This window comes from Hippopotamus amphibius, chromosome 11 (assembly GCF_030028045.1).
Source record: "Hippopotamus amphibius kiboko isolate mHipAmp2 chromosome 11, mHipAmp2.hap2, whole genome shotgun sequence".
NCBI classification, from domain to species: domain Eukaryota; kingdom Metazoa; phylum Chordata; class Mammalia; order Artiodactyla; family Hippopotamidae; genus Hippopotamus; species Hippopotamus amphibius.
Window position 1 is genome coordinate 34,625,582 of NC_080196.1, and position 26,960 is coordinate 34,652,541.

Consider the following 26,960-nt stretch of genomic DNA (forward strand, 5'->3'; position numbering starts at 1 on the left):
AAGAGAAGAATGCATTTGCTTCTGCCAAGTGCCTGGAGGCACTACCAACCTGAGATCACTTTAAACTGAACTGTCACCTTGAAGATTTTCCAGTCCACACAGGCAGTATGAATTCTCTACCCAAACAGTACTGAGAGCCAGCCATGCTTACATTATCAGGGAAGTTTTTGTCCTCACCTCCTACCACCCCTTGCATCCAAAACCAAAGCTAAGTAGATGAGTTGTGGGATTGGTTCCCTCTTTGAATGACTGTGTCATCTGCTGGGTTTAAGTAGGAAGGGCCCTGATCTGACTTCGCACTTTGTAAGAGCCTCGGGTTTATTGCCCACCTCACATATGGCCCCCGAAACGGCAGTTCTAGGCCACCCACAAAAGAAGCAGAATAAAAACATGAGTGACAGAAGTGTTTATGAACTGGCTTCTACATAAAGTCCCAGTCCTGGGAGCCACTCACAGACTCTACGGCCTTCAACTGCTCTCAAGGTCACTCACTGGTCTGCAAGGATAGGAGGAGGACGGAGGACAGAGGACATGAGGACATGATGACCCAGATGCAAGCAGAGGAAGTGTGGCATGGCAGAAGGCGGAGCTGCTCTTCTTGTCCAGCCCTTGGGCAGTCCAAGAGCCCTCCAGTCAACTCTGAGCCAGTCTAGTTCCAAGACAGCTGTGACCCTTGTCCTTAAATGGGAAAGAACCAGAACAGGCCAAGCCCAAATGTGTCCCCACAGACGCATTTCTCTCTGTGGCAGTGGCAGAGCTGAGGACAGTTCCTTACTGCTCTTTGCTCAAAGGGAGATGTCTTCTGTCCTTGCCTGCATTTCGGCGCCTCTTTCGACTCAAGAAGCTCTCTAGCTTCTTGCTGCGTTTCAGCTCCTTGAACTTCTCAGCTAGGACCAACTGACGCTGCTCAGCTAGAGGACGAGGAGAAAGAAAGGTGGTAAGCAAAGGAGGAAGCCCCTCTCTTTCCCTTTCCCCAGGTCAGTAATTCTCAATCGCTAGCAGGGATATGTGACTCATCTGGAGTTCACCGGTGTGTGTGAGCAAGCTGACTTCTATGATTCCACTCTTTCTCAATTCAACCAACTATGAGCTCCTTCTCTGTGCCCAGCCCAACCCAACATATGTGGGGGTGGGACAGAGATAAAAGCGACACTCCCTGCCCATAGTCTAGTTTGGGATACAAGAAGAGTTACCAACAACAACTCCCTACTATTTCTACTTTCCTCCAACTTACCATGGGATCCAGCCTTCAGGCCTCCCTTAGGGAGCTCGTGAACCCCCCACACAGCACCCTGCCACTATGGCCAGCCAACTCCTGTCCCCGTAACTAGCCTGTCGTGGCTGCGCCCCACTCCCACACTCACATTTCTTCAGGAAGTATGGCCGATGGCCCCGCTGGGCCTGAGCCCGCCGCTCCTGCTTCAGGGCCAGGCGCAGCTCCTGCTGCCGCTTCCGTTCCTGCTGTGCCATTTCCTGCTGCTCCTGTGGAGCAAAGACGAGATCTGTGAGACGGGCGAACAGCAGCGGCCGTGACTCACCGCCGGCCTCGACCTGCTCTCACCTCCCTCCCCTGTATGCTGACCTACTCACCATGCGCTGAAGCAGCTGCTGCAGTCTCTCATGCTCCTCCCCTGAACGGCGCTTCTTCAGCTGCTTTTTCACAAGCTTCACATTGGAAAATGAGTAGGACTGTTAGCATTCTGCAAATGTTAGCTGAAACTCTATGCCAAGCATTATTCTAAGAGGTTCACATATGTTAACGCTCACTAACACTATGAGACAGGAGGACTTCCCCGGTGGCGCAGTGGTTACGAATCCGCCTGCCAACACAGGGGACATCGGTTCGACCCCTGGGCCAGGAAGATCCCACATGCCGCAGAGCAACTAAGCCCGTGCGCCACAACTACTGAGTCAAAGCTCTAGAGCCCACGAGCCACAACTACTGAGCCCGCATGTCACAATTACTGAAGCCCACACGCCTAGAGCCCGTGCTCCCCAACAAGAGAAGCCAGCACAGTGACAAGCCCACACATCACAATGAAGAGTCACCCCCGCTCACCACAACTAGAGAAAGCCCCTGCACAACAACAGAGAGCCAATGCAGCCAAAAACAAAATAAATAAATATTAATAAATAAATCTTAAAAAAAAACTCACTATGAGACAGGAATTATTATCTTTTCTGTGATAAAGAAACTGACACAAAAAGAGCTTAAGGAACTTGCCAGTGATGGCACAGTTAGTAAACTAACACACCCTGCTCCCCTCTGCCTGACTCTCTAACCTGTGCTCTAGTCTCACCCCTCAGAAACCCCACAAACCAGTCTCATGTTACTCACCTCTTTCTCTCTGGCTCGGATGTCATTCAGGAATTGGTACGTTTTATCAAACACCTCAGGATTATACTCCCCTGACAGATCGTCAAAGCGGGGGTCCCGGGCTACCTTTGGAGAGAACAGAGAGAATATAAAAGAACTGTTCGGTCTCCTTTCACTGAGAAAATGCTTACTGCCTCCTCCTCACCTTCTTACTGATGGGGACAACTTGACGCAAAAATGGCACCCGGACCTTGGCTGACATTTCCATAGGCCTGTGGAGAAATTAAAAGGTAGGTCAAGGGAACTCCAGTCTTGTCAAAGGGCTCCCACCTACCACCCAAGAATGCAGACACCTACTCAAGGTCCCAGGCGTCCTCCAACTCCTAGGGCAGGCCTTGCTCCTCACCTGCGCTTATCTGCAACACATGCTTTTTGGACAGGTGCTTGAGAATTCTGCTTCTTAGTGCTGGTTCCAGTTACCAACTGTTTGTATGTCTTAGTCCCCACTTGGCTCTGCAATTCCAACAGTTCTTCAAATGACATTTGAGATGTGCCTGTGAAAGGAAGGTGAGGGTGGGGGGGACTGCAACTCAGCTGAGTACCTGCCACTGCTGCAAAGACATCATCCCATCCTCATTCCTTAGGTAACTGATCCTTTCCAATATCCCCTTCAGACCGATCACTGCAGGTCCCGGGCAGCACAGGTTGTGATGGTGCTATATCGACAGCTAAGTCCCCAACTGTTCCAGCTACCCTGGGCCTCACCTTGCCAAGGAAGGCTGTAGGTGGACCAAGCCACAGTCTCTTCTTTTTCACCTTCTCTTTTAAATTACTCCTTCACAGGTTTCCCCACAAGGACCTCTGTCTCCCTTGCTCAGCTACCATCACCATTATTCTGGTTCAGGATACACTCAGCACTTCTCACCTCAATCAGTGCCCTAGCCTCCTTACTGCTCTCCCAACCTCCAGTCTCATTCCTCTCAAAGCTATGCTCCCCACTTCAGCCTGGGAGAGGCATCTAAAAGGCAAATCTGGGGTGGGGGAGGGTAAATTGGGAGACTGGGATTGACATATATGCACTACTATTGATATATACAAAATAGATAATAAAGGCCTACTGTATAACACACGAAACTCTACTCAATACTCTGTAACGACCTACATGGGAAAAAAATCTAAAAAAGAGTGGATATATGCATATGTATAACTGATTCACTCTGCTATACAGCAGAACACTGTAAATCAACTACACTCCAAAAAAAGTTTAAAAAAAAATACTACAGACGTGAAGCTTTCACTTTAAGTTCTTTAAATAATAAAACAGCTTTCTCTTTAGCCCCCAAAAATAAATAAAAAGGCAAATCTGACCTTATCACTCCCACCTCATCTTCACCCTTCAGATCATGTCACTCCGGAACTCAAAACTCCCTAAAAAACTCTAGGCTTTGTAATAGCCTGAAAACCCCATATGACCTAACCTGGGTTTTGTCTCTAATCTCATCTCCTACTACTCCTCTCCAGTCAACTGGCCTCCAAGCAGTTCCTAAGCAGGAAGGTATGTTTCCACCTCAGTTCCTTTGCACCTGACTTTGCCTCTGCTTGGAACACTTCCTCCAGCTGTATCGCTTGCTCCCTCACCTCCTTCAAGCAGTTTCTCAAACGGCACCTACTCAGTGAGGCCTTCTGTGATTTAAAACTATAACCCCTCCCCTGCTTTCTCTTCAAAGCTCTTATCACCTTTTCCAAAACCTGTAATATAATTTACATGTCATAAAATGTACCCTTTAAAATATGCAATTCCGTGCTTATTGCCTTTTATTAATTTGCTTGGGGGTTTTTTGTTTGTTTTGTTTTTTTAACCCCTAAAAGGTAAGCTTCATTAGGACAGTTTGGGGCTGCCTTACTTACCATCGTAGCTTCAGCATCTAGAACTGTGCCTGCATACTACAGATGCTCGATATGGCGAAACTGTTGAATCCTCACCGACTAAGCCTTCCCCACAATCCATGATCTTTCCTGACCCTGCTTTTGAACATGTTTTCTCCCAGCGAAAAACCCTCTTCGCCCTTTAAAAAACTACTCAGGATGTCCTAATCCAGGAAGCATCCTCTCTCACTCCCCACTTTCCAGTGTGTGTGGGGCGCTCCCGGTGCTCGTGTCTTTCAGAGAACTTCGCAGTCTCACGGCAAAGGTGCCTGCAAGGTTCCGAGCCCGCACCAGACGCGGAGCCACTGGCCCCTCTCCCCACCCCCGGCGATGCCCCTCGGCCCGGCGCCGTGCCCTCACCCTTCCGCAGGTTCCCGGGCCGCAGCGCGCAGCCGTCCTCCCCGCCGTCCCGCGCCCCGGGGGGAGACCCGGCGGCCGCCCCGCCACGGCAGCTTGCTCTCGACATCCCCCCGTGCGGCGCACCGAGGACGAATGGCCCTACTTCCGCTCCGGCAGCCCCTGCCCCGCCCCTTCCGGCATCTCCGGGAAGCGGAGCCCGCGAGGCTTTGCGACCGCAAAGCAGATCCCGCCCACCACCGGGCGGGGCGTGGCCAGCGAGCGGGGTACCTGCCCTGGGCTGCAAGGGCCGCCCACTCGAAATAACGTCGCCACCTTTTTTGTCGCATGGCGCTGCACGCCGCGCCGAACAGAAACTCCAGGCAGACGTCGGTGGTGTTTGATTTCCTAATGCTCTTGGCTGAAAAGCCAGAACCTCAGCACTCTGCCCCTACTGCAAACTCCTGCCATCGCTGTCGTATTCCACAAAAGAGATCACACGTTTGGAGATTTTTAATTCGTTTTTATAAAATCTGAGCTGGCTGAGAGCGTCGGGGTACAGCGACAGCTCAAGGAAGGGTGGGATTATCTGCTGGTCCTCGCCTCCCCAGGTCAGGGAGAAGGAGATCTCATGCCAACAGCTGCAATTCCTCTCAGCTCCCAATCAATGCTCATGGCTCAAGCAGGGGGAAGAGATGGAAAAAGGGGTGGGGAGGGGAAGCTCCTGAGGCTCAGACACTGCTTGCTTCTCCCTCCTCCCCACTCCCTTCACTTCCCAGCAGAGCATGGTTGACCTGGGGCAGAGCAGAGGCCCAGGAGCACTTGGAGGGAGGTGAATGGGACAGAGCACCAAGGGGAAGGGGCCCTTGGCCCAAGGAGGAAGGGACCTAGCCCTCCCCCCTGCAGCTCCCCACAAAGTTCACAGCACAGAAAACACCTCTAAGTCCAACTCCACGTGGAGGTATACCAAGTCCAGGGTCCAAAGGGGCAGGCGGGGGAGAGATGGGCAGGGGCAGTGAAGACAACAGCAGGCTCAGGAAGGGAGGCAGCAGAAATTTCCTCCTACCCATGGGAGGAGACGATGGGGCGACTGATATTGCTGTTGGTGGTCATGGCATTCAGCTCCCACCTGGAAGGCCAAAAAAGACAGGCAGAAAGGATAGAAGGGGACTTCTCCGCCCTCAAGCCCAGAGTTGCTCAAACAAAGCAATGAACACACCAGTCCCTTCAACTTCCTAAAGTTCAACCACCCACAGCCACCTATTCCTTACAGCCCTATTAGGTTTAACAATCAGGCCCCCACCCACCACCAAATCCAATATCACCCACTCCTCCACCTGCAAGTTCATGTGGACTTCCTGTTTGTGTTTATATATTCTTGTGCCCAACATCTGGAGAAAACCACCTTTGTATACATTTCAATAAACTTCCCAACCTACCTTTCCTCCTCTGCTCAGATCCCACCAGGATGCCGCTCCCCCCACCAGGAATGCCGGGTTTTTGCTCTGAACTCCCATTCTTTGAAGGCCCTGATTCAGCTCTCCTATCCTCCCTAAGGCCTTCCCCACCCATCCCACCACATTAAAATTAAACTCCTCTCTTTCTGACAATTGTCATTCTGCAAAGATTCACCAAGTACCTCCTTATGCCAAGGCTATAGTCTACTTGGTGTTAGGCACTTGTACATGTGTGAATCTTGGCCTAGCCTGGGATCCATCTGTTCGGCCTCCTACACTCTATCACCAAATACTGAACACACAGACACTCAGCAAGTAAGAGTGAAGCAGAACTGACACAAGGAGAGAAGAGTGTCGCGGAATGACCCAGAAGAGCACAATTATACACAAAATAACTTTCGATGATTTAGACCTAAGAATGAATTCAAAGGAAAGTAGCTAAGCAGGACCTCCCTTAATTCTGGAATTAATGTGATTCGAAGGCTCCTAAACTTGTCTTTTCTCTGCAACTAGGTTCTAAGATTTAATCAAACTTTCTCAGCATGTTAACAAAAACAACTGTATAAGCTCAGGAATCAGGAAGTGATGCCTCTGAGCTTGGTCTGAAAACTGGATTTTTTTTCCCCACATAACTTACCCAGCTGACAGTTCTGTATTTCCTTGCAGCTCCCTCGCCACAAGTGCACTACAGAACAAAATCTCTCTCCTGCACACTGAGACCAAGCCAACCAGGTCATGCCTGTGCTGCCCACTCACCCTCAACCAATCCCGCCTTTCCAACCATTCACTGTACCTGATGTCATGGGGCAAACAGGACTGGTCCAGGTTATACTGAATCACAGCCAGTTTGCACAGAGTCTTCAGACTAGGGCCTTTAAAGGAGGAGTGGGGGAGAGGGAGATGGTCAAAGCCGAGGAAAGGGTCCAGTCCTGGATATCACCACCCAAAGGCAGGGACCCTGATGGCAGAAGCACTTTGGGAATAAGTGTACTTACTGAAGTCCAAAATGTGTAAGTCAGAATGATCTATGAGGTCAAATTCATCTCCCAGGCCCTCCTCAGGAGACGGACTGTAGGGATCAAAAGAGAGATGAAGGAAGGAGCAAAGACGACCCACGAGACTGTCTTGCTCAAATGTCTCCCACATTAGCCACAGGCTTAGGCCCTTCCTGGAGCCATCCCCTCTCTCCTCCTAACCTGGTACCCCCAAACAGGACAATCTTGTCACCAACAATACAACAGCACTGGCGCCGGCGGGGACACGGCCCCTTCCCCTTCGGTTCAATCTTTTTCCACGTAAATGACACTAAAAGAGAAGTTTAAACGGAGGTTCAACGCCTGCCTAGTCCAGATATCCCCTCCACCACACCCCTCACCTACGCAGGACGATTCTTCTCTTCTCCATACCCCCTCAGTTGCTCCCTGTTTCTCCCTTAAAGGCAGTGCTCTTTACCAGGGTTAAACTTCCAGAGGTCATGGAAGTGCCGGTTCAGCCTTGCATTATAGCCACCAAAAATGTACAGCTCCCCATTGTAGCCAACTGAAAGGAGAGAGGAAGGTCACGTGGCGGCAACAGGGGGAAGGGGAACTCGGCAGGGACCTAACGGACACTCACAGGCTGAGTGGCTCCGGCGCCCCTCAGGCAGCACTGGGGTGGGTGGACAGTCCAGCCAGGCCTCAGTCCTCGTGTCAAAGACGCGGATGCGGTTGCAGTAAATCTCGTTGTTGGAATGGAATGGCCCAAAACGGTCGGCACGGCCCCCAAAGACATACATGTGACTGCCCAGCATTGTGGCCGAGTGGAAGTCCCTCCAGCGTGCAGGGTTGCCCTGGGCAGGAGCAGGAGCGGGAGGCGGAGGGGGTCAGCTTTCACTGTCTGAGCTCCCTTACGGTTTCTTAAATTAAGGGTGGGGATCTGGGAGAGATGCAAAAGGGCAGACCTTGGTACAGATCAGGGTCCATGTCATGGTGCTGGTATCCAGCTTGTGAATGTCATTGGAAAAGCAGTCCGCCTGAGACGAGGAGAAAGGAAGGAAGGAATAAAAGAGAGGGGCAGCGGTCGCTCTCCGACAACCCTCCATCCCTCCCGCCTCAGAACCTGCGAATAAACCAAAGCCTCCCATTCCACTACCTTCCATTCCCCTTCCTCCTTCTCATGCCCACCCTAAACCTCTAGTTTCTTCCCAGACCTACCAGCTGCTCGTAGCCCCCAAAGATGTACATGGTCTTGCCCAGGACACAAGCTGAATGTCCATCCCGGGCCCCAGGAACTGTTCCTGACACTCGGGGTGTGGACCATTTGTGAGTACCTGAAGGAGGGGAGAGGGTGGGCCTGGTAAGCAAGCTGACACTCCCTCCAAGACTCTGGGCGCCTCATTCCCAGCCCCCTCAGCCCACACCCTTCCCAGCCCCCGTGAGGCACCGTTTGGCAGAACACAGCTTCTCTGAGACCCATACTCACTGACGTCAAAGGCATACAGCACGTTGCAGGCCCCTTCGGTGTCATTCCGCCCGCCCCAAAGGAAGACTGTGTCATCGATGAGGACGGTTGAGTGTCCATACCGCATGTAGGGTACCACGGGAGCCTGCCCGCGGCTGGCGGGCCTCACCGGGGGCAGCTTTGTCCAACGCAAGGACACTGTGGGCACAGCTCTGCTCAGCCCTGGGAACCTCCCTTGAGGCTGTCCACCTCTTCCCAAACCACGTTAGTTTCGCCCACCCCCTTTGGCCGTGGGGACCACCATCACACCTCACTTGGCCACCCACTGCCCTCCCCCATCCCTGAATCAGCTTACCTGCGTTGAAGATGTGCACATCTATCTGACGCAGCGTCTCATAGTCTTCACCGGAGCAGTAACCCCCGAAGGAGTACACCCGGTGCCCAACAGCCACTGCCGCATGGTTCACCCTGCGGGGCCCGCCCTCCAGGTGCACTGTCCACCGTAACATCCCCCGGGCCACTGGTTACAGCAACATGCCCCCCCGGCACGGCCTGCTGCCTCTGCTACCTGCACACAAGTTAGGGCCACAGGCTCCTCAGGAAAGGCCTTTGCCTGGCTCACCGTGACTCTGCCCAGGACCAGCCCTTGCCTCTAAGTGTCACCCTGGTGGCCCTCCCACACCACCCCTCCGCAGCTCAGGTGGCTGGCTCTGCCCCAGGGGGGCTGCCGAGGTCAGGGAGCTAGCCCTGGCCCTGTGTTCTCCAACAGCAAAGGGTGGGGCCACTCTGACCTGACTGCCAGCTCAGACTGCTGATCAAGGGCTCAACATGGTCGTCCCCTCCTCTGGAGGCTGCGCTCTGTCCCTGGCCTGGCCCAAGCTCCAAGGCCCCTTCCCAGGTCAGTGAGTTCTCTTGTCTCTCTGGCTCTGCTCTGCTTACTGCCACCTCTCTAAGAATCTCCTGCTCTTTGAGGTGGGGAGAGGGATCTCAAAATACTCAGAGCTATTAATAGCCCAGCCAGCTCCAGACAGTCCATTGAAAGCTGGCATGATTGCCTCCAAGCAGAAAAGCTTTTAGGCTTTTACAGTGGAACAGTTCCTCTGTCCACAGCGGAGTGGGATCAATCCAGGACAGAGACTTCCATGGATGGTTACCCCTCAGAGGGGGCTCTTGTCAAGCTGAGCTGTTGTCATCGGGGTCACCCAGGGCTCCTCACAGACACGAGGAGTTCCTTTGACAGCTGTGCCTGGTATGCTGCCAAGAACTTAAGCCAGAAAGGTATGTGTCTGCTGGGGATTGACGGGGTGGGGTTTTCTCCTCTTGCCACTTGCCCAACCTGGCCATTGTGGTAGAGAACAAGCTATTTCCAGCAGCTCCTCTCCCACTTGGGTCCCTGAAAGGGGACGGGGTGGGGTGTACACTGGAAAGGGAAAGGAAAGCAAAAATACCCTTGGGCAGGACAAGAAAAAGACCCAGGCATGAGAGGTCATGGTCTCTTAAAGACAACCCACCAACCTAGTGATAGTGAGTACATTCAAAGGCTCTGTCAGGCAAATCCTCCTTCGGCTGGCACTGCCTTCTCTGGCAAGTACCTGCTGGGTTTGGGGAGACCATCTGCTTCCTGTTCAAGAAGCCCTGGCAGAGGGAAGAGCCAGGCAGAATCTCAGGCACAGAGAAAGCTCAAGTAAGGGAGGCCCTTCGCAAGAAACACACACAGGTTTCAGCTGGCTTGCCAGCCCTCCTGCCCCCACCCAACCTCCCTCAACCCCCAACCCCATGCTTTAGATAGCCACTCTGCCAAACCTGAAATAGCCCTAGCAGGGAACCACTCTCACTTAATTAGTCCTGTCCTCAATCCAAAAGCTCGTGGATCTGGGCTTGTGAGGACAGATAGGAAGGAGGTTGAAGAGCTTAAGAATGGGAGTCCTTCATCTTCCCTCATAGTTTTCACTGCCCACGTCAGCTCTATCAAGGTAAAGAACTGAGAGGGCAAGAGAAAAACAATTCCATCCAAAGGTGGAGAAAAAAACCTTAGCTTCTCCTCCAAAGAAAAAACAACTCAAGCTCATGGAGAACAAGCCCCCGTGGTCTCGGGGGCTCCTCTTATCCCTGGATCGCGCCCATCCTCCATCACTGCCGCATTCTCAAGCTTCTTCAGTTCCCGTCTTGTACCTACCCCCCTTCCTATTCTCTTGCTGTTTTCACTCCCCGTTTCTGGCCCTTCTTGATCTCCTGAGAGCTTTGCAGTTTTCTCCTTCTTCCTTCTCCCACAACTCCAAGCTCCACCCCGACAGCCCTCCATTTTCCCTCTTCCACTAAGGGAAAAGAAACTAATATTCACTGACCCCTTTCCGCCAGAAATATTCCTCCCTGTATATGACGCTATCCCTGTCGTCTTCCAGTCATCCCAACCTCCCCTCCCCCACATCGCCAGACACCCCCGCCCTTTTCTTCCATTATCCTCAGCTTCCCTGTTCTCCTCATATCCCGGTGTTCTTTCCAGTTTCCTTTAGTGCCTCCTCCAGCTACCAGGTCTTTCCCACTGGTTTCCTCACCATCCTCCAGGAGCCCTTCCTTCCCCATTAACACTTTCCTTTCCTATCATCCCCCTAGCTCCCTCCCCACCCCCACCTCTTCACTCTCAGGCCCCTCCCCCACGACTCCAGCGCCTGGCATGGGCGTCCCCAGCCCCTACAGTTTCTCCTTGTCCCTCAACCCATCCCGGGCTACCTGCCAGGCCGGGCCGGGGCGGGGCCGCGAGTCCTCGCGCTGCCTGCAGCCTAGAACCCGTTGCGCGCCAACCGACGGCTGGGTCCCCAACGAGATAAACACAGCCAGGCTCTGTCCTTCCGGCGGGCAGCTGTCTGCGCACGTTCAGTCAGAGCTAAGTGCCCGAAGCCTACCGGGACTCGTAGTTCACGGGGTTCCGGAGGGACGCGAGGGACTGACGAGCGGGCAGGAGCCGGAGGAGATTCTGCGCATGTGCAGATACGTGTCAAAAAAATCGCGAGAGTTACTGGGTAACGTAGTCCTTGGTTGTCCGGGAAGGAGATGGTGGAGGCGGGGCAAGGGGCGGACTCTTCGTCCTCGCTCGCGTCAATCATGAGAGCGGGGCGGGGCCGGAGGACTAGAAACCCGGCACGTCCTGCCCCGCCGGAAGTGAAGGTGCGGGTTCGGCCGCGGGCTCTGACTGGGTAAGGCGCGCGGGAATACCAGCGTCGAGAATCGGTGGGGCGGGTGGGCGACGCCGCAGTTGGGGCCATTTGAAGGGAGCCCCTGGGACCCGGAGGGCGTTTGTCAGGCGGTAAAGAGGGGAACCCGTTGGAGAAGAGAGAAGAGGGCGAGTACGCCTTGTCTAGGGGAGCTTGTTTTACTACTCGGAGTTCCTTAGTGGATTGAGGGCGAGGGGGCGTTCTCGAAGGGGTGTCTTTTGGGAGGTGGCATAGCCTCCAGCTGGGCTGTTATTTAAGAATTGTCGGAGCGAGGCGAGTGGGCCTCCGTTGGAGATAAGAGTCGGCTTAAGAGGTGAAGGGCCCAGGAGAGGCTGGGTGGTTTGAGGTGCAGGAAACTTGGGGCGTTTAAATGTTTTGTGGACGTAGCGGGAGACCACAGGGAGTTGAATGAGAGGCTGAAGGTGCACTTAATTTCATCCGATCCCTGTTCCCTTGCCGCCCTGTTCTTGCAGCCCCTGCCCGATGGCAGCAGTAGTTCTAGCGGGAGACACCATGGGTCCTGAACGTATCTTCCCCAATCAGACTGAGGAACTCGGGCCACACCAGGGCCCTGCAGAAGGCACTGGGGATTGGAGCAGTGAGGAACCAGAGGAAGAGCAAGAGGAAACGGGGGCAGGACCAGCTGGCTACTCCTACCAGCCCCTGAACCAAGATCCTGAACAAGAGGAGGTGGAGCTGGCACCAGTGGGGGATGGAGAAGATGTAGTTGCTGATATCCAGGATCGGATCCAGGTATGGTGGAGGAGGCATTGTTCCTGAGCAGGAGAAGCTGGAGTCCCTGAAGGACTGGCCCTGAATTGTCTTCTCTGACTCTGCAGGCCCTGGGGCTTCATTTGCCAGACCCACCATTAGAAAGCGAGGATGAAGATGAGGAGGGAGCTACAGCATTGAGCAACCACAGCTCTATTCCTATGGACCCAGGTAAAAGAGATCATTCTTTTATTCTGGAAGAACAATGGAGGAAGGGGACTAGTTAGTGCCAGTAGAGGGAAGTCACAGAGGAACACCCTGTTCCTAAAACAACAGTTTGTAATCTAAGATTTTGCAGACTTCAGAATCCTGGTGAAGTGCTGTTCTCCTAGACTGGGGGGGATGGACAGGCTTGCCTTGGAATAACCAGATGGATTCAGTGACCTCACTAGACCAAAAGCTCTGGGTTAATTCAACGAATGGGGAGGGGAGCTGGTCCTATTGTTTCTGTTCCCTAACTGGTCTCTGTGATTTCAGAACACGTGGAGCTGGTGAAAAGGACGATGGCTGGCATAAGCCTGCCTGCACCAGGGGTTCCTGCCTGGGCTCGGGAGATATCAGATGCCCAGTGGGAAGACGTGGTACAGAAGGCCCTCCAAGCCCGGCAGGCCGCCCCTTCCTGGAAGTGACCACCCTGAGAGCTGCCTTATCTCCCTGCATTCCAGGCCAGAACCAGCACAGGACTGAACACATCCTGGTTGTAATGTCCATCTCCATCCTTCCCATCTCCCTTCCACGTCAAGGCAAATCAGACTTCTTCTCAGAGACCCACTTTATTCAGTTCTGTACATATGGGGACATCGGCCCAAGCCCAACCCACCTTAGCATGTATCACTCTGTGGAGAATAAAGCACCCTATGTACACAGCCAGAAGCTGCACTGCCTGTGCCCTTGAAACCCGGGTCTGGCCCTCTCCAGCCCCTCTCCCCTCCCAGGTGTCCGAAAGGGACAAGTGAAGGCCTGGCCAGCATCAGCACGAACAAGGAAATAAATAGGTGTTGGGAGGAGCCATGCTTGGGGCACTGCTCCCTGCTTCCTTCTTCCTAGCTTTGGGGACCAACAGCAGAGGAAAGCAGTCAGCCCAGGGGTGGTCCCTTCCATGTCAGTGATCCCAGGGCTGCTGCTCACCAAAGAGGGGGCACAGGGTAGGGTGTTTGTTCATCCCCTTCTCTTGGTCCATCGGGGCCCTGTATTCATCACCTATTGTCCAGAGCCTATGCTTTTCTCCTTTTGCCCTCCCACGCTGTCTTGGTCAGGCAGGAGTAAGAGGAAATAATGCAGTCTCCTCAGCCTGCACACTGCTGGGGCTGGGGGCCTATCTGTGCCACTGGGGGTTGGCGTCCCTCCAGCTAATTTACTCCAGGAGCCAGTGGGGGATTGACGTAACTTTGGTGAGAATCATCTCCTACTGCTCCCTATATGCCTGCAGGGGAGGGAGACAAGAAGGAGACACCAGGAGTTCAAATGGGGCTGAAGGGGAGAGGAGAGGAGCATATTATCCCTGTGTGTGTTTCTCAGAGCAGCCTCAGGTAGCTGTGGGGTAAGGAGCAGGAGGGGGCCAGGCATCCCCAAGTTGTCTGAGCACTGAGCATCGCGGTGCTCAGCCTGTCTGTACTAGCCACAGGGAGGCATCAACACATTTGGGGGAGAAGAGGGACCACTCTGGGTGTCCCTGCTTCAAGTGCTGCATCCCCCTCCCTAGAGTAGAGAGGCCCTGCCTTGCCCCAAGTCAGCCAGTGGGGAGCAGGAGGTGGAGGGCTGGGGCAGTGTCCCAGGGCTGAGTGGGCTGTGGCCCTGTGGTGGGAGGGTAAGGAGGTCAGAGGGCCTCCTGGCTGGCAGTTAGAAACTCTTCCGCCCGCTTGTGCGCCTCCAGGGCCTTGATGGTGTACACGTCCTGAGGCAGCTCTGACTTCCGCCGAAGCAGCACTTTCTCCTTCTTGATGTCCTTTAGCATCTGTGTGTGGATACGCAGTAGGTGAGGAATGGGGACCACATCGCAAGAAATCCCATTGTTTCCTCTCCTGATTCCTTGGCTCAGCAGCTCCTGTCTCCTCTCCTTCTCAGGGCTGTCTTTTCTTTCTGCTCCCCCCTCCCGTTTCCCCTCCCACCTGCACAGCCTCTGTCTCCACCGTCCTCTTCAGAAGCTGGATGTCCTCTGCCGTGGGAGTCTCAGTCTCCATCGAGTACACAGGAGGCAGTGGTGGAGGCGCTCGGAACATGGGATACTGAGAGGAAAGGAGGTGGATGAGTGGCGAGAGCCACTTGGGAATTCTGTGACCCTGTTTGTTTCCTGTCCCTCCTCAAAGAAACCCTCCTCCAGCCCAAGCCAGACCCCTCAGCTCAGGGCAGTGGCAGAACCACCTCACCTGGGGGTTGAGTCGGGCTAGCTCCTCTATCTTTTGCCACATCTCTTCTCTCTCCTTCATTCGGAACCGGCCCCTGAGGGAGCAAAGACAGGATTGGGATGGGCTTGAGAGAAAAGCACAGGGGGCTGGTGTGGAAGAAGAACACCCCCGAGGAGAGAGACACTCACTTCTGCTTCTCTGCCTTGTATTGTTGTGTACAGTCGTCAAACAGCTTCTGATTCATCTCCATAAACAGCTTCAGGGCGTTGTAGATCAGCCCGTGGATTGTCCTGCCACCAGGAAGAAAGATGAGGTCCAAGAGGCCCAGGCCTGCCCTGCTATAGAGTGCCGGGACCTCAATTTGCTCTCTCCCACGAGGTGTCTCTATACTAAGAGCTTTCTCGTGTACTACTTCCATCCCACCAGCCTCTGTACAGTGTAAGCTCATCGCTCTGGCCAAATCATGTGGCTTGAGATTGGCATTTCAGACCCTTTACAAATACGGGTCTGCCTGTCCCTTCCTCCCCGCACCCCGTGCTCCAAGAGCTCCCTTTGCCCCACTACTTCCTACTCTTCCAGCCCGCACTAATGGCCTCCTAGTGCACTTGCTTTCATCAGGAAAACCTTTTTACAATGCTGGGATTTAATACATACTAAGAGGATCACAGCTTCTCACAACATGGAATTAAATCTCCAAAGCTGCGGAATATCTGACCTCGAGAAGCGATGTGATAGAGGCCACTGCTCTGCTGCTGGGTGGCACAGATCTCACATGGGTATCTTTTCTCCCTGGTCAGTCCCTCAAGGTCCTATTAATATACAGTGGGCACCAGCCTGCTTGCTGAGGGACCAGATGAGACCACTGGCTCTTGAGTCCATCCATACCCTTCCACATTCCAAAACCAGATCCTCACTGTCCAGCGCCACCCCAGTTCCCTACTTGTTCCAGTGGCTCTTGGAGTTCCTGTAGAGCGCAGGGAACATGATGGGAAGGACTCGGGCAGCATTGTCACTTATCAGGCTCATGATGTACTCGTTGTTCCAGTAATAGAGGGCGCGCTCTGCCACCTGGTGGGGACAGGCGGGACTCAGTGGGGATACGGCTGACTATGCTGAAGACCCTCCTCAGTTTTCTGGGAGGCAGAGGTGGGAATGTGCTGGGTCTGGGTCTCACCTGGAAATGGGGGCTGGAGACACACTTGGCAAGCTGGCGGAAGAGTGGTTCCATCACTTTGCTGAACTCTGAAGGTTCAATGACATCCAGAATCTCCTCTAGCTCATTCAGGAACATCACCTCCTTGGGGCTGTGGGTCTTGGGCCAGAACTTGAGAAGGCCCACAATCACCTGCGAGAAGAGGAGGACACGGGAATAAAATTCTCACTCAACACCTGCCTGGTTCTCCAGGAAGCCTTCCTGCCCGCTCCCCCCAACCCTGATGGGCACAGCTTGGGTGGCCTCAGCTAAGTGCTCGTGTTCCTCTGGCTTGGATCTGCTTCCCAGGCGCACAACGGTTTCAGTTCTCCTTTAGAGAGGAAACGATGTCACCTGTCGGGTTAAATCCCTCCTGAGTGCTTACAACACTGCTTGATAGGTACCAACTGGCAAGTGCTGCTGAAGGGAGAGGTGGACCCCAGGGTCCAGGAGGGGAGTTACCGGCTCAGTGAGGCTGCTCTCCTTCTCCAGGAACTGTACCACGCAGTACGCCAGCTGCAGAAGGTTGAGGTAGAAAGGAGATGAGGTGCAGGGCTCAGAAGGTCGCAGAGACGTTGGTGACAGAAACCAGACCCCAGAACAGGAGGAGAGGTGTAGAGAGGACTTCTGCCCCCTGCTCCCTCTGCTGCTGCATTGCAGCTGGAATGCTTCTCCCTCCCTCTTCTCTCTGCCTCCAGGGCCAAGGATCATCAGGAGGAGGCAGCTCACCTGAGGGTGGTAGACACTCAGAGACTTGACCTTGTGAAGGGGAAGCAGGACACGGATGAGGAACATCTTGTGCTCTTCTTTCAGGGGCAAGGCAAAGCCATTGATGATGCTGGGAGTTAAGGGAGGGTTGTTAGGACCAAAGGGCTAGGTCCAAGCCCAATGCACCAATCCTCCCAACCTTTTCCAGGCACGTGTGCCCCTGTCCTGCCTCTCACCTGCCCAAGATCTCCAGGAGCTCAGCAATTCCATTGTGATGCTCTGTCTCATAGATGAACCTGAGGGAAGAACAAAGGCTCTCTTGATAACCCCTGATGCCCCTCCAGCATTCTGCAGACTCCCGCCTACCGCGCCCTTCTCCCACCCCACCTTAGTGGGGGGCTTGCTTTGCTCTTGAGCCCAGGCTCCTGGCCTCACCTGTAGAAGATGTGGTTGATCTGCCTACGGATATAAGCCCGGAGCCCCAAAAACTTGCCATAGATGCGATGCAAGATGGTCTTGAGGAAGTCCCGCTCTCGAGGGTCCTCACTGTCGAACAGGTCCAGGAGCTGGGAGTAGGCGGGAGAATAGGCAGCAGTGAGGCAGGAGCCAGGGAAGGCCGGGGCTGGGGTGACCTGGGTCCTGGCCAGGGGAAGCCCAGAGGTCCTCTGAAGAGGGTACGTAGGGACAAGTGTCTGGGAAGAGTGATTCTGTTATACTGCTCTACCGCAGGTGATGTCTGGAATACATGCTTGCATACCCCACTGGGTTCCGGGTGGCGGGGAATAACTGTTGCTTTTTTGTTTCCTTCCATTATGCTGGAAGCTTCTTATGGACAGAGTAGGTTTGTTTAACCCCCATAGTCAACTGGCACCAGACACAGCTGAAACCCAATACAGTACCTATATTCAGCAGAAGCAAAAACAGCAGCTGGGACTGGAGTCAGGGGATGAGGGGCTAGAGTTCATGGACTGGAAGGAGGGGAAGACAGGAACTTCAGGGACTTACAGCAAGGACAAACTTCTGGTCAATGTACTTCTTGGCTATGTTTGGCTGGAAATCAGGAGACTCAAGGAAACGTAAGAAAAACTCGTACACGAGCTGCAGTGGGGAAAGGAGCATCACTCAGGGGCATTCCCCAAGGACTGGGAGAGCCACTCTGCTGCGCGGCTCAGAGTGCCCCCCTGCCCGCAGCCAGGCCCCCGCCCCCTTGCCCTGGTACCTGGAGATGCGGCCAGGCGGCCTCCAGGGTGGGTTCATCTTCCTCGGGGTCAAACTCGGCCCCAGTGGGATTTGATGAAGGTGGCAGCGTCCGGAAGAGGTTCACTGAAAACTGAGGGGTAGGGAGGGCCCAGGGTGAGAGCTCCGTCTGGGTTTCACCGGGGCCCCCGACCCTTCCTGCTTTCCCCTTTCCCTGCGCCCACCATGGTGACAGCCTCAGGGTAAATGGCCTCCGTGACAACGTCGCGGCTGTGGGTGATGTACTCCACCATTTCGTTGAGCCCCGCCCGCTTCACCTCCTTGAATTTGAGGTCACTGAGTGGGTCTGACACAAAGTCAAAGAGGACGCAGCACTGGCGCAGCTTCTGGATAAACAGCTCCTCCCGCTCCTGGGTTGGCGAGTCTGGGGGCGGACGGGCCATGGTCAGGTCTCCTCTGTGGTCCTTCACTGCTAGGTATGCCCTGCTCGCCTCGCAGGGTGTTCCCCTACCCCTTCCTGCTACCATCCTGCTCCCCGACCCCCCCAACCCCAGTGCAACTCCCCCTCACATTCTCTAGAGCTTCCACCCCCTCCCCGAATACCTGCAAACCTCCATTCTGCCAGTGTCCACTGTCCCCTGGGTCTGATGCCCCAGCCCCCTTGACCTTTCCCAAGTACCTTTCAGGGCAGGAAGCTTCTGCAGCTCCCGGTTCTTGCTGAGGTTGAAGCGGGAGGAGCTCTGCCGTCGCTCCTTCTTGACAATCTGGGGCCCCCCTGAGTACTTGATCTTGCTGAGCTGCGTGGGGGGCGGCGTGCTGTTGCTGGGACGCTTGTTGGAGGACGGCGGCTGGGGCTGAGATTGCGGTTGTGGCTGGGGCTGCGGCTGGGCCTGGGCCTGGGCCTGGGCCTGGTCGAACGAGAGATTCGCTGAAGTCTGCTCGCCAAGCTGTGCTTCCCACCTGGCCCACCAGTCCATTTTTGCCTCTGTGGGCCTGGGCAGCAAGCAGTTGCCTCCTGCCCTGAAGGAGTCGAGATCAGGGTCAGGGATAACTGCAGGATGTGGCCCTGGAAGGGAGTAGTCTAGAAGCCGTGTCTCCTGAAGTGATGCCCACTGTCTGTGCATCAAGAGCCTTCTAAATGCTCACTCCCGTTCATGAACAGGCAAAGGTAATTGATGAACTGATGGTGACAGAAGTCAGACAAGCAGCTCTCCTGCTGGGGCGGGGGTGGCAGTGGTGTGGGGTAGGGAGATGCAGGTAGTGACTTAGAAGGGGCACGAGGAACCTTCTGACGAATGGAAACATTCTGTATCTTGACTGGATCGGGGAAGTGGTTCATAGCATAAACATATGTAAAAATTCATCGAGCAGTACACCGAAGATCAATGTATTTTATCATTTACTGAACGCGTGACAGTCTTCAGCTAACAGGTAAAAGAAAGAAATTCCTTCCCACGTCTCAGCAGTTTAACTACTAGAAATATAGCTTAAGAAAAATCCTAAATATAAAAAAAGGCTTTGTGTGAAAACACTTTTTACGGTCTTATTTTAATGGCAAATACATAAATGAGTACCTGGAAAATCATGGAGTTAAAATTATGTTTATGAAAACTAGGTACTAAATGTAATCATACATGGTTCCGCTGTGAAAAATATTTACACAGTCATGATAGTTTACCCCAAACGGGTGATAAGTATTGTGAGAGGAGGGGAAACGTCTGCATGGAGGTATAAGTCACCGGGGCCTTAATTTTCCATGTTAGGAAAGTCAAGAGATATCTAGAGCTCAAAAATTAAAGGGAAAAAAAAAAGTAGTAAAATGATCTTATTTGGAGTATAAAAGTCACTGCAAGGAAAGAGTTAGGAATTGAATGTGGTTTTCACAAAGCAACAGAAGAGGGGCCGGGGACAGGGGCTGCCCTGCTCATTACAAGCCCAAGAGCATCAGCTGACTTTCTGAACAATGTACATATTACCACGTTGATAAAAATTAAAAACAAAACACAAAGCCTAAAACTGGAATGAGAGAAGATTGCTTCCTATGCGAAGTTAAATAAAGATAATACAAACCTGTATATATACAAAATGAGCTCATCCACATTAAAACACACGGCACAGAACCCAAAACCCAGTTAAGAAAAAGAAAGAACAAGTGCATTGTATTCATGACTGTCTCCTGTGGTGGCAGAATGAGACATGACTTTTTCCTATTCTTCTAAACTTTTTACAAGCAGACCCTGCTTTTATAATGGAAAAACAGGGAATTCCCTGGTGGTCCAGTGGTTAGGACTCTGTGCTTCCACTGCAGGGGGCCCAGGTTCGATCCCTGGTCAGGGAACTAAGATCCCACAAGCAGCGCAGCATGGCCCCCCTCAAAAAGAAAGACAATATAATGGGAGAAACACAGCTAATTTCCAAAAGCTATTTCTTTACTCCCTCCCAGACACGGGTGTCATAGCCTCGCGAAGCCCATTTTCAGAAGCACATACACAGGGGTTTGCAGGGCTGAACACCCATAGGTACTACCCAGGGAACCCCCTGCTGGGAGAGGGGAGAGGCTGAGCCACAGGACAACCCTTGCCCCCAACCAGAGAAGAGATGGCAGCAGGACCAGAGGAGTGAGGTCATGTCCAGCTGGGTACCCACATCACAGAAAGCTGTCCTCCTGTCCCCACACCTGCCGTCCCTGCCTCCTCTCCAGGCCCCTCCACAAACTCTTACTTCACACAGTAAGAATGGGAGACTATGAAATTCTCTGGGATAAGGGGCAGGGAGGAAGACAAATGTTATGCTTTGTATGCTCTTGAATTTTTTATAGAAACAATTATGTCAAGCTTGTGACCTATCTGGGGATCAGAGGCAGGAGAGGAGCGCTGGGGCCAGCCTGGGGCAGGCCGTGGGTCCAGTGGAGCTCATGACCGCTTTGGCCATCTGGCCCTCTCCTCCGCCTGAAACAAGCCCCAGACACCAATTTGACTAGGGGAACGCAAAGAATTGGGGCAAGAGCAGCCACCACACACCGCCTCTGCCATGACGACACTCAGCCAGCGCGATTTTGGTTAGACAGTGCAGGGCACCCTGGAGTCTGGGGTCTCTCTCCCTGTATACGGAAGATGGATCACACCTTGGCAGAGGATGAGGGAGCGCGGAGAAGACCAGGGGGCCAGAGCCTGGTGTGCATCAGACTCTCCCCTGCTTTAGGCCTCCGATGCCCTGCTGCAGAAACAACCCAGTGCTCATCTGTGGAGCTTACTAGTCAGAGCACAGACTTGAGCCCGACTGCCTGAGTTTGATTCCTGGCTCTACCATTCATTAGCTGAGTAACCTCCAGGAGGTCACACAGCCTCTCTGTGCCTCATTTGTAAAGTGGGGATGGCAACAGTACCTACCTCATAGGGTTGTAATACGGATTTTTTTTTTAAATTGGGATATAGTTGTTTTACAATGTTCTGCTAATTTCTTTTTAAATTTTATTATCTATCTATCTATCTATCTATCTATTTATTTATTTATGGCTGCATCGGGCCTTAGTTGTAGCACACAGGATCCTTTGTTACAGCGCACAGGCTCTTTGTTGTGGGCTCTCTAGTTGTGGTGTGCAGGCTCCAGGATGGGTGGGCTCTGTAGTTTGCACCATACAGGCTCTCTAGTTGAGAAGTTGCGGGCTCTCTAGCTCAGTATTTGTGGCACACAGGCTTAGTTGCCCCTCAGCATGTGGGATCTTAGTTCCCTGACCAGGAATCAAACCAGCATCCCCTGCATTGGAAGGTGGATTCTTTACCACTGGACCACCAGGGAAGTCCGGTTCTGTTAGTTTCTACTGTACAGTGAAGTGAAGTGGAGTTCCCTGCGCTATACAGCAGGTTCTCATTAGTCATCTATTTTATACATATTGTGTAATAAGGATTTAAATGAACAGTACATGGCACACAGAAGTGTCTTATATGCAGTCTCTTCTACTACTGTTATTATTATTATTAATTATTTCCCATCCCTGGATTTTAGGGATACAGCCTGGAAATTCCTGAAACTAGCACACCTCAAATGTTCCTTAGAGTTCGTTATCCTTGTTTTAAAATGGGGGAACCCAGGGAATTCCCCGATGGTCCAGTGGTCAGGACTCCACGCTTTCACTGCTGTGGGCCTGGGTTCAATCCCCGGTTGGGGAACTAAGATCCCGCAAGCTGCGTGCATGGCCAAAAAATAACAAAAATAAAATGGGGGAACCCACGAAAGCACTGCATCTTTCAAAACCCACCTTCCTCCTAAAAGCCTTCTCCGATCACTCCAGGCCTTGCGGGCCCACCCTCCGCCCCCAAACTCCTGACAGTGCTCGTCTGTTCCATCGGCTCTGGGATCATCCCCGGCGACCCCTCCTGCTCACTCTGCTCATGTGTCATCCCCGACTAGAAAGCAAGCCCCTTTAAAGCCAGGACCCTGGGGCTTCCCTAGTAATACTGTGGTTAAGAATCCGCCTGCTAATGCAGGGGACACGGGTTCAATCCCTGGTCCGGGAAGATCCCACATGCCACAGAGCAACTAAGCCCGTGCACCACCAACTACTGAGCCTGCACTCTAGAGCCTGAGAGCCACAACTAATGAGCCCATGTGCTGCAACTACTAAAGCTCACGCGCCTAAAGCCTCTGCTCCACAATAAGAGACGCCACCCCAATGAGAAGCCCGTGCATCACAATGAAGAGTAGCCCCTGCTCTCTGCAACTAGAGAAAACCTGCATGCAGTAACAAAGATCCAACACAACCAATAAATAAAAACAAAATAAATAAATAAATTTAAAGCCAGGACCCTGGTGTGTACCCCTCTGGGTCTCCGCAGCACTGGCACCTAACAGGCATTCAGCGAATGACTGGTTGTTTGATTGATGGGAGGCGCTCAAGCCCAGCACCATCCCCACAGGCCCCTCCGGTCCGGACCGGGTACCCTCAGAACAAAGCCTGCACAGTGGTGAGAGCAGAGTGGAAAGGGGAAACATGAGTGATACGAGGGTGAGGGGCTCAGTGGCAGCTATGGAACAAGACTTAGGAAGACTCCGTCTCTCTCCATCCTCCCAGATAAGATGCAGAAACCCTGCATCTCCACGAACCTCGCACTGAGGGGACATCCAGAGAAAGGAGGCATTCTTCCCAAAAAGGGAAAAGCAAGACCTCAATTTTCTCTGCTAACGAGCAGAGGGTTGGACTAGATCAGTTGTTTGCCAAACACTCTCCAAGTAAGGTTTTAAGAAAACAGAGGTTGCATGGCTGAAAATCATAGTTTAAAAAAACACCCAATGAGTTGATGCCTCAGGTCCCTTCCCCACCAGGAGGGTGTTATCGAGGGCTGGGGTGGCCGGAGAGCAGCTGAGCCCGCTTAGCCTGCCCCGCCCCCACCCCACTGGGCCACCCTGGTTTTATAACCACCATTGGCTCCCAGGCCCCAGATACATGAAGCAGCTGAGAGACAGCTGGTCTGGCCAGCAAAGCCCTGGTCTGTTCACGCTGCCCTAGGATACATACGTGTCAGAAGGGAGTATGGGTGTGCGCCAGCAACTCACTCCTTGTTCAACCGTTTCTCCTAAAAGCTCTAGCTTCCAACTTCTCTTTTACTGACCTTGCTGGAGAGGAGAGGCAGGTGTGTCCCCAGGAGAACCTTCTGCAGCCCTCAGAGCATGGGTGGACACTGCCCAAAGGCAAGCTGGTGACCGGCCTGCTACCCTCTACTGTGTCCTTCCTGCTCTCACTTTTGAGACTCTGTAGTGGCTGTCTCCTCTGCCTGAACAACCTTCTCCTCCCACTTCCAAACTTGCAACAGGAACCAAACTCCAAGGAGCTTTCTTAGAGTCAGGCCTCCAGCAATCCAGTGGGGCTTTGGATTTACATACCACGCTCACACTCAGGAAAGTGCAACTATACTTGCCCACTGCGAACCAGTCCCATTCCAACCTAACCCTAACACAGACACTGGTAATCATTAAACCCATATATTTAAGCATAAAGTAGGATGAAGAAATATAATTTAAGCACAGTAGAAGGTACTGTAGGAGAAAGATGAAAGATAAAGTTATTAGTGAAAAACGCAAAGATTAATGTTATAGATTTGCATAATGAATTAACTAGCTGAATGAAGATCATTTTAGATGAAAACCCTGAAAGGCAGAGAGGCATTCTCTCCTGTATTGACCTAGAGTTCTATCCAGCTGTGCTTAATTCGGTCCTTCCTTCATTTATTCAATAAACATCATGCTATGCATTAGAGATTAAAAGGTGAATAAGACACGGTCCTTGGACTTCCCTGGTGGTGCAGTGGTTAAGAATCGCCTGCCAGGGACTTCCCTGGTGGCGCAGTGGTTAAGAATCTGCCTGCCAATGCAGGGCACACGGGTTCGATCCCTGGTATGGGAAGATCCAACGTGCCGTGGAGCCGCTAAGCCCATGCGCCACAATACTGAACCTGTGCTCTAGAGTCCATGAGCCACAACCACTGAGCTCATGAGCCACAACTACTGAAGCCCGTGTGCCTAGAGCCCGTGCTCCACAACAAGAGAAGCCACTGCAATAAGAATCGCCTGCCAATGCAGGGAATACAGGTTCAATCCCTGGTCCAGGAAGATTCCACACACCACGGAGCAACTAAGGCCATGCACTGCAACTACTGAAGCCTGCGTGCCTAGAGCCCGTGCTCCGCAACAAGAGAAGCCACCGCACTGAGAAGCCCGTGCACCACAACAAAGAGTAGCCCTTGCTCACCACAGCTAGAGAAAAGCCTGCATGCAGCAACCAAGACCCAACACAGCCAAAAAAAAAAAAGATATGGTCCTTGCCTTCAAAGAGCTCACAGTCCAGCGGGTGAGACAGTGGCCATTGGTACAGGGCAATGCAAAACCAGAGCACCGCAAAGGATTCGGGAACACAGAGGGGCTGAGTGATGAACTCTGCCTCAAGAATTAGGGAAGCCATCCCTGAAGAGGTGACTTTCGATTTGGCTCTTAAAGGACAAACCCGGGTTCAGGCAAAGGATGAAAAGAGAGAGCTAAAGCAGTCCAGGCCAATGGGATGACATCAATTAGGACCCTGAGCCATAAAAGGCTTATTGTGTTGGAAGATGGAAAGTCTGGGGGGCTGGAAGAACAGGGCAGGGCCAGCCCAGGAGGGCTGAGGGTGCAAATTTGAATTTGTGACCCGTGAGATGCCAACAGGGGTTTTTAAGTAAATGACTGATAGGACCAAAAACGTTTTTAGGGTAACAACTCTGGCAGGGATGTCAGGCTGAAGTGGGGGAAACTGGGATCATTTCTTCCTCCCTCTCTTCCTGTTCCTAGAACTCAGGACAGGGCATAGCACATAGAAAAGTCCACGGCAATGAACTGCTTTCTCCAAAAACAGGCCAGGAAAGACCCCTGGCTTGCAGTGAGTCTGACCTAATCTCTCAAGACTCTTCCCAGAATCTTAGAACCAGCCGATAAGGTCGTTAAGAACACAGGAGGACAGGCTCCCCAGCCACACAGACCTGGGTTGAATTCCAGCTCTGCTGTTTTATTGCCGAGTAAAAGCTACTTAACATCACTAAGCCTCAGTTTCTCTGTAAAATGGGGCAGATGATGATAACAGATGACCTCAGGGGACTGCTGTAAAGATTAAATGAGGAGATTATAAGATTAAATGCATGCAAAGTACTTAGCACAGGGCCTGGGACAGAGTGTACTGGGTTGAATAGTGTCCCCCCAAAATTCACGTCAACCCAACATCTGTGAATGTGATCATATTTGGAAACAGGGTCTTTGCAGATGTAATCAAGTTAAAATGAGGTCATGCTGGATTAGGGTGGGCCCTAAATCCAACATGACTGTTGTCCTTATAAGAAGAGGGAAATTTGGACACAGAGACATAGAGGCACAGGGGAGAACGCTGAGTGAAGACAGAGGCAGAGATTGGAAAGATGCATCTACAAGCCAAGGAGCACCATGGATCGCAGAAAGCCACCAGAAGCTGGGAGAGAGGTGTGGAAGAGATTCTTCCCTAGAACCTCAGAGGAACATGGCCTGCTGCCACCTTGATTTCAGACTTCTGGCCTCCACAGCTGTGAGAGAATAAACTTCTGGTATTTCAAGCCACCCAGTTTCTGGTAATTGGTTATGGCTGCCCTATGAAACTAATACACAAGTAACTGCTCGATAAAATCAACGTTGGCTGCTCTAATTATTATTAGGATCAGTTGGAAAGACTGGCAATTGTGTGACACAGGGTAAGTTTGGCTGTAAGAGCCCAAAATTCTGGACTAGAAAAAGGGCAAGAGAGGGATTTCCCTGGTGGTCCAGTGGTTAAGACTTTGCTTTCCAAAGCAGGGGGTGAGAGTTCGATCCCTGGTTGGGGAGCTAAGATCCCACATGCCTCGCAGCTGAAAAAACAAAACATAAAACAGAAGCAATATTGTAACAAATTCAATAAAGACTTTAAAAACGGTCCACATCAAAAAAAAAAAAAAAAAATCTGGGGCTTCCATGGTGGTGCAGTGGTTAAGAATCTGCCTGCTAACACAGGGGACACAGGTTCACGCCCTGGGCTGGGAAGATCCCACATGCCGCAGAGCATCTAAGCCTGTGTGCCACAACTACTGAGCCCACAAGCCGCAACTACTGAAGGCTGCACGCCTAGAGCCCATGCTCCCCAACAAGATAACCAACTGCAAAGAGAATCCCTCGCACTGCAACGAAATGAAGAGTAGCTCCCTGCTTTCCACAACTAGAGAAAGCCCGTACACAGCAATGAAGACCCAATGCAGCCAAAAATAAGTAAATAATAAATCTTTAAAAAAAAAAAATCTTTACGGACTTCCCTGGTGGTCCAGTGGTAAAGAATCCGCCTTCCAATGCAGGGGACATGGGTTAGATCCTTGGTCGGAGAACTAAGATCCCATGTGCTGTGGGGCAACTAAGCTGGCACGCCACAACTACTGAGCTCACAGCCCTCAACAAGAGAGCCCGCGTGCTGCAAACTACAGAGCCCACGCTCCACAACTAGAGAGAAGCCCAAGGGCCGCAACAAAGATCCCGCGAGCCCCAAAT

The 26,960-nt window shown here is 52.5% G+C and overlaps 3 protein-coding genes and 1 non-coding gene across 10 annotated transcripts in view; 2 read left to right on the plus strand and 2 right to left on the minus strand.

Moving 5' to 3' along the window:
- KLHDC3 (kelch domain containing 3) lies at window positions 1–11,364 on the minus strand. Of its 5 annotated transcripts, XM_057698512.1 has the most exons (15): window positions 9,991–11,100; window positions 8,831–9,043; window positions 8,497–8,673; window positions 8,229–8,344; window positions 7,976–8,047; window positions 7,651–7,864; window positions 7,489–7,575; window positions 7,233–7,341; window positions 7,032–7,105; window positions 2,724–2,871; window positions 2,523–2,589; window positions 2,339–2,443; window positions 1,591–1,665; window positions 1,365–1,482; window positions 1–911 (listed from the first exon to the last, which is right to left on the minus strand). In XM_057698512.1, exons 2-15 carry the CDS (start codon window positions 8,982–8,984, stop codon window positions 772–774), a joined length of 1,656 nt encoding a protein of 551 aa, XP_057554495.1. In that variant the 5' UTR covers window positions 8,985–9,043; window positions 9,991–11,100; the 3' UTR covers window positions 1–771. The 5 variants fall into 5 exon arrangements, with proteins under 5 accessions (XP_057554495.1, XP_057554494.1, XP_057554493.1 ...); XM_057698510.1 differs by lacking the exons at window positions 1–911; window positions 1,365–1,482; window positions 1,591–1,665; ... (1 more) ...; window positions 2,523–2,589; window positions 2,724–2,871 and adding exons at window positions 5,078–5,708; window positions 6,830–6,908; window positions 11,206–11,364 and having other exon boundaries at window positions 9,991–10,110; XM_057698508.1 differs by lacking the exons at window positions 1–911; window positions 1,365–1,482; window positions 1,591–1,665; ... (2 more) ...; window positions 2,724–2,871; window positions 9,991–11,100 and adding exons at window positions 5,078–5,708; window positions 6,830–6,908; window positions 11,206–11,360.
- MEA1 (male-enhanced antigen 1) lies at window positions 9,702–13,328 on the plus strand. 3 transcript variants are annotated; one of them, XM_057698515.1, is made up of 4 exons: window positions 9,702–9,753; window positions 12,161–12,440; window positions 12,527–12,629; window positions 12,936–13,328. In XM_057698515.1, exons 2-4 carry the CDS (start codon window positions 12,171–12,173, stop codon window positions 13,085–13,087), a joined length of 525 nt encoding a protein of 174 aa, XP_057554498.1. In that variant the 5' UTR covers window positions 9,702–9,753; window positions 12,161–12,170; the 3' UTR covers window positions 13,088–13,328. The 3 variants fall into 3 exon arrangements, with proteins under 3 accessions (XP_057554498.1, XP_057554496.1, XP_057554497.1); XM_057698513.1 differs by lacking the exon at window positions 9,702–9,753 and adding an exon at window positions 11,527–11,669; XM_057698514.1 differs by lacking the exon at window positions 9,702–9,753 and adding an exon at window positions 11,682–11,779.
- Window positions 13,216–26,960, minus strand: part of PPP2R5D (protein phosphatase 2 regulatory subunit B'delta) — a 20,871-nt gene continuing 7,126 nt past the window's right edge. The window contains exons 3-16 of the mRNA XM_057698507.1: window positions 18,580–18,808; window positions 18,125–18,324; window positions 17,923–18,033; window positions 17,709–17,801; window positions 17,139–17,269; window positions 16,940–16,999; window positions 16,725–16,833; window positions 16,458–16,511; window positions 15,978–16,148; window positions 15,744–15,871; window positions 14,992–15,093; window positions 14,825–14,897; window positions 14,567–14,683; window positions 13,216–14,412 (exon numbers count right to left, since the gene is read on the minus strand). Of these exons, the coding sequence (XP_057554490.1) occupies window positions 14,275–14,412; window positions 14,567–14,683; window positions 14,825–14,897; window positions 14,992–15,093; window positions 15,744–15,871; window positions 15,978–16,148; window positions 16,458–16,511; window positions 16,725–16,833; window positions 16,940–16,999; window positions 17,139–17,269; window positions 17,709–17,801; window positions 17,923–18,033; window positions 18,125–18,324; window positions 18,580–18,808 (1,716 nt within the window). The 3' untranslated portion in view covers window positions 13,216–14,274. The remainder of the gene's footprint in view (window positions 14,413–14,566; window positions 14,684–14,824; window positions 14,898–14,991; window positions 15,094–15,743; window positions 15,872–15,977; window positions 16,149–16,457; window positions 16,512–16,724; window positions 16,834–16,939; window positions 17,000–17,138; window positions 17,270–17,708; window positions 17,802–17,922; window positions 18,034–18,124; window positions 18,325–18,579; window positions 18,809–26,960) is intronic.
- On the plus strand, window positions 20,166–20,238 carry TRNAG-UCC (transfer RNA glycine (anticodon UCC)). The gene has a single exon. It is a non-coding gene; the product is annotated as a tRNA-Gly (tRNA).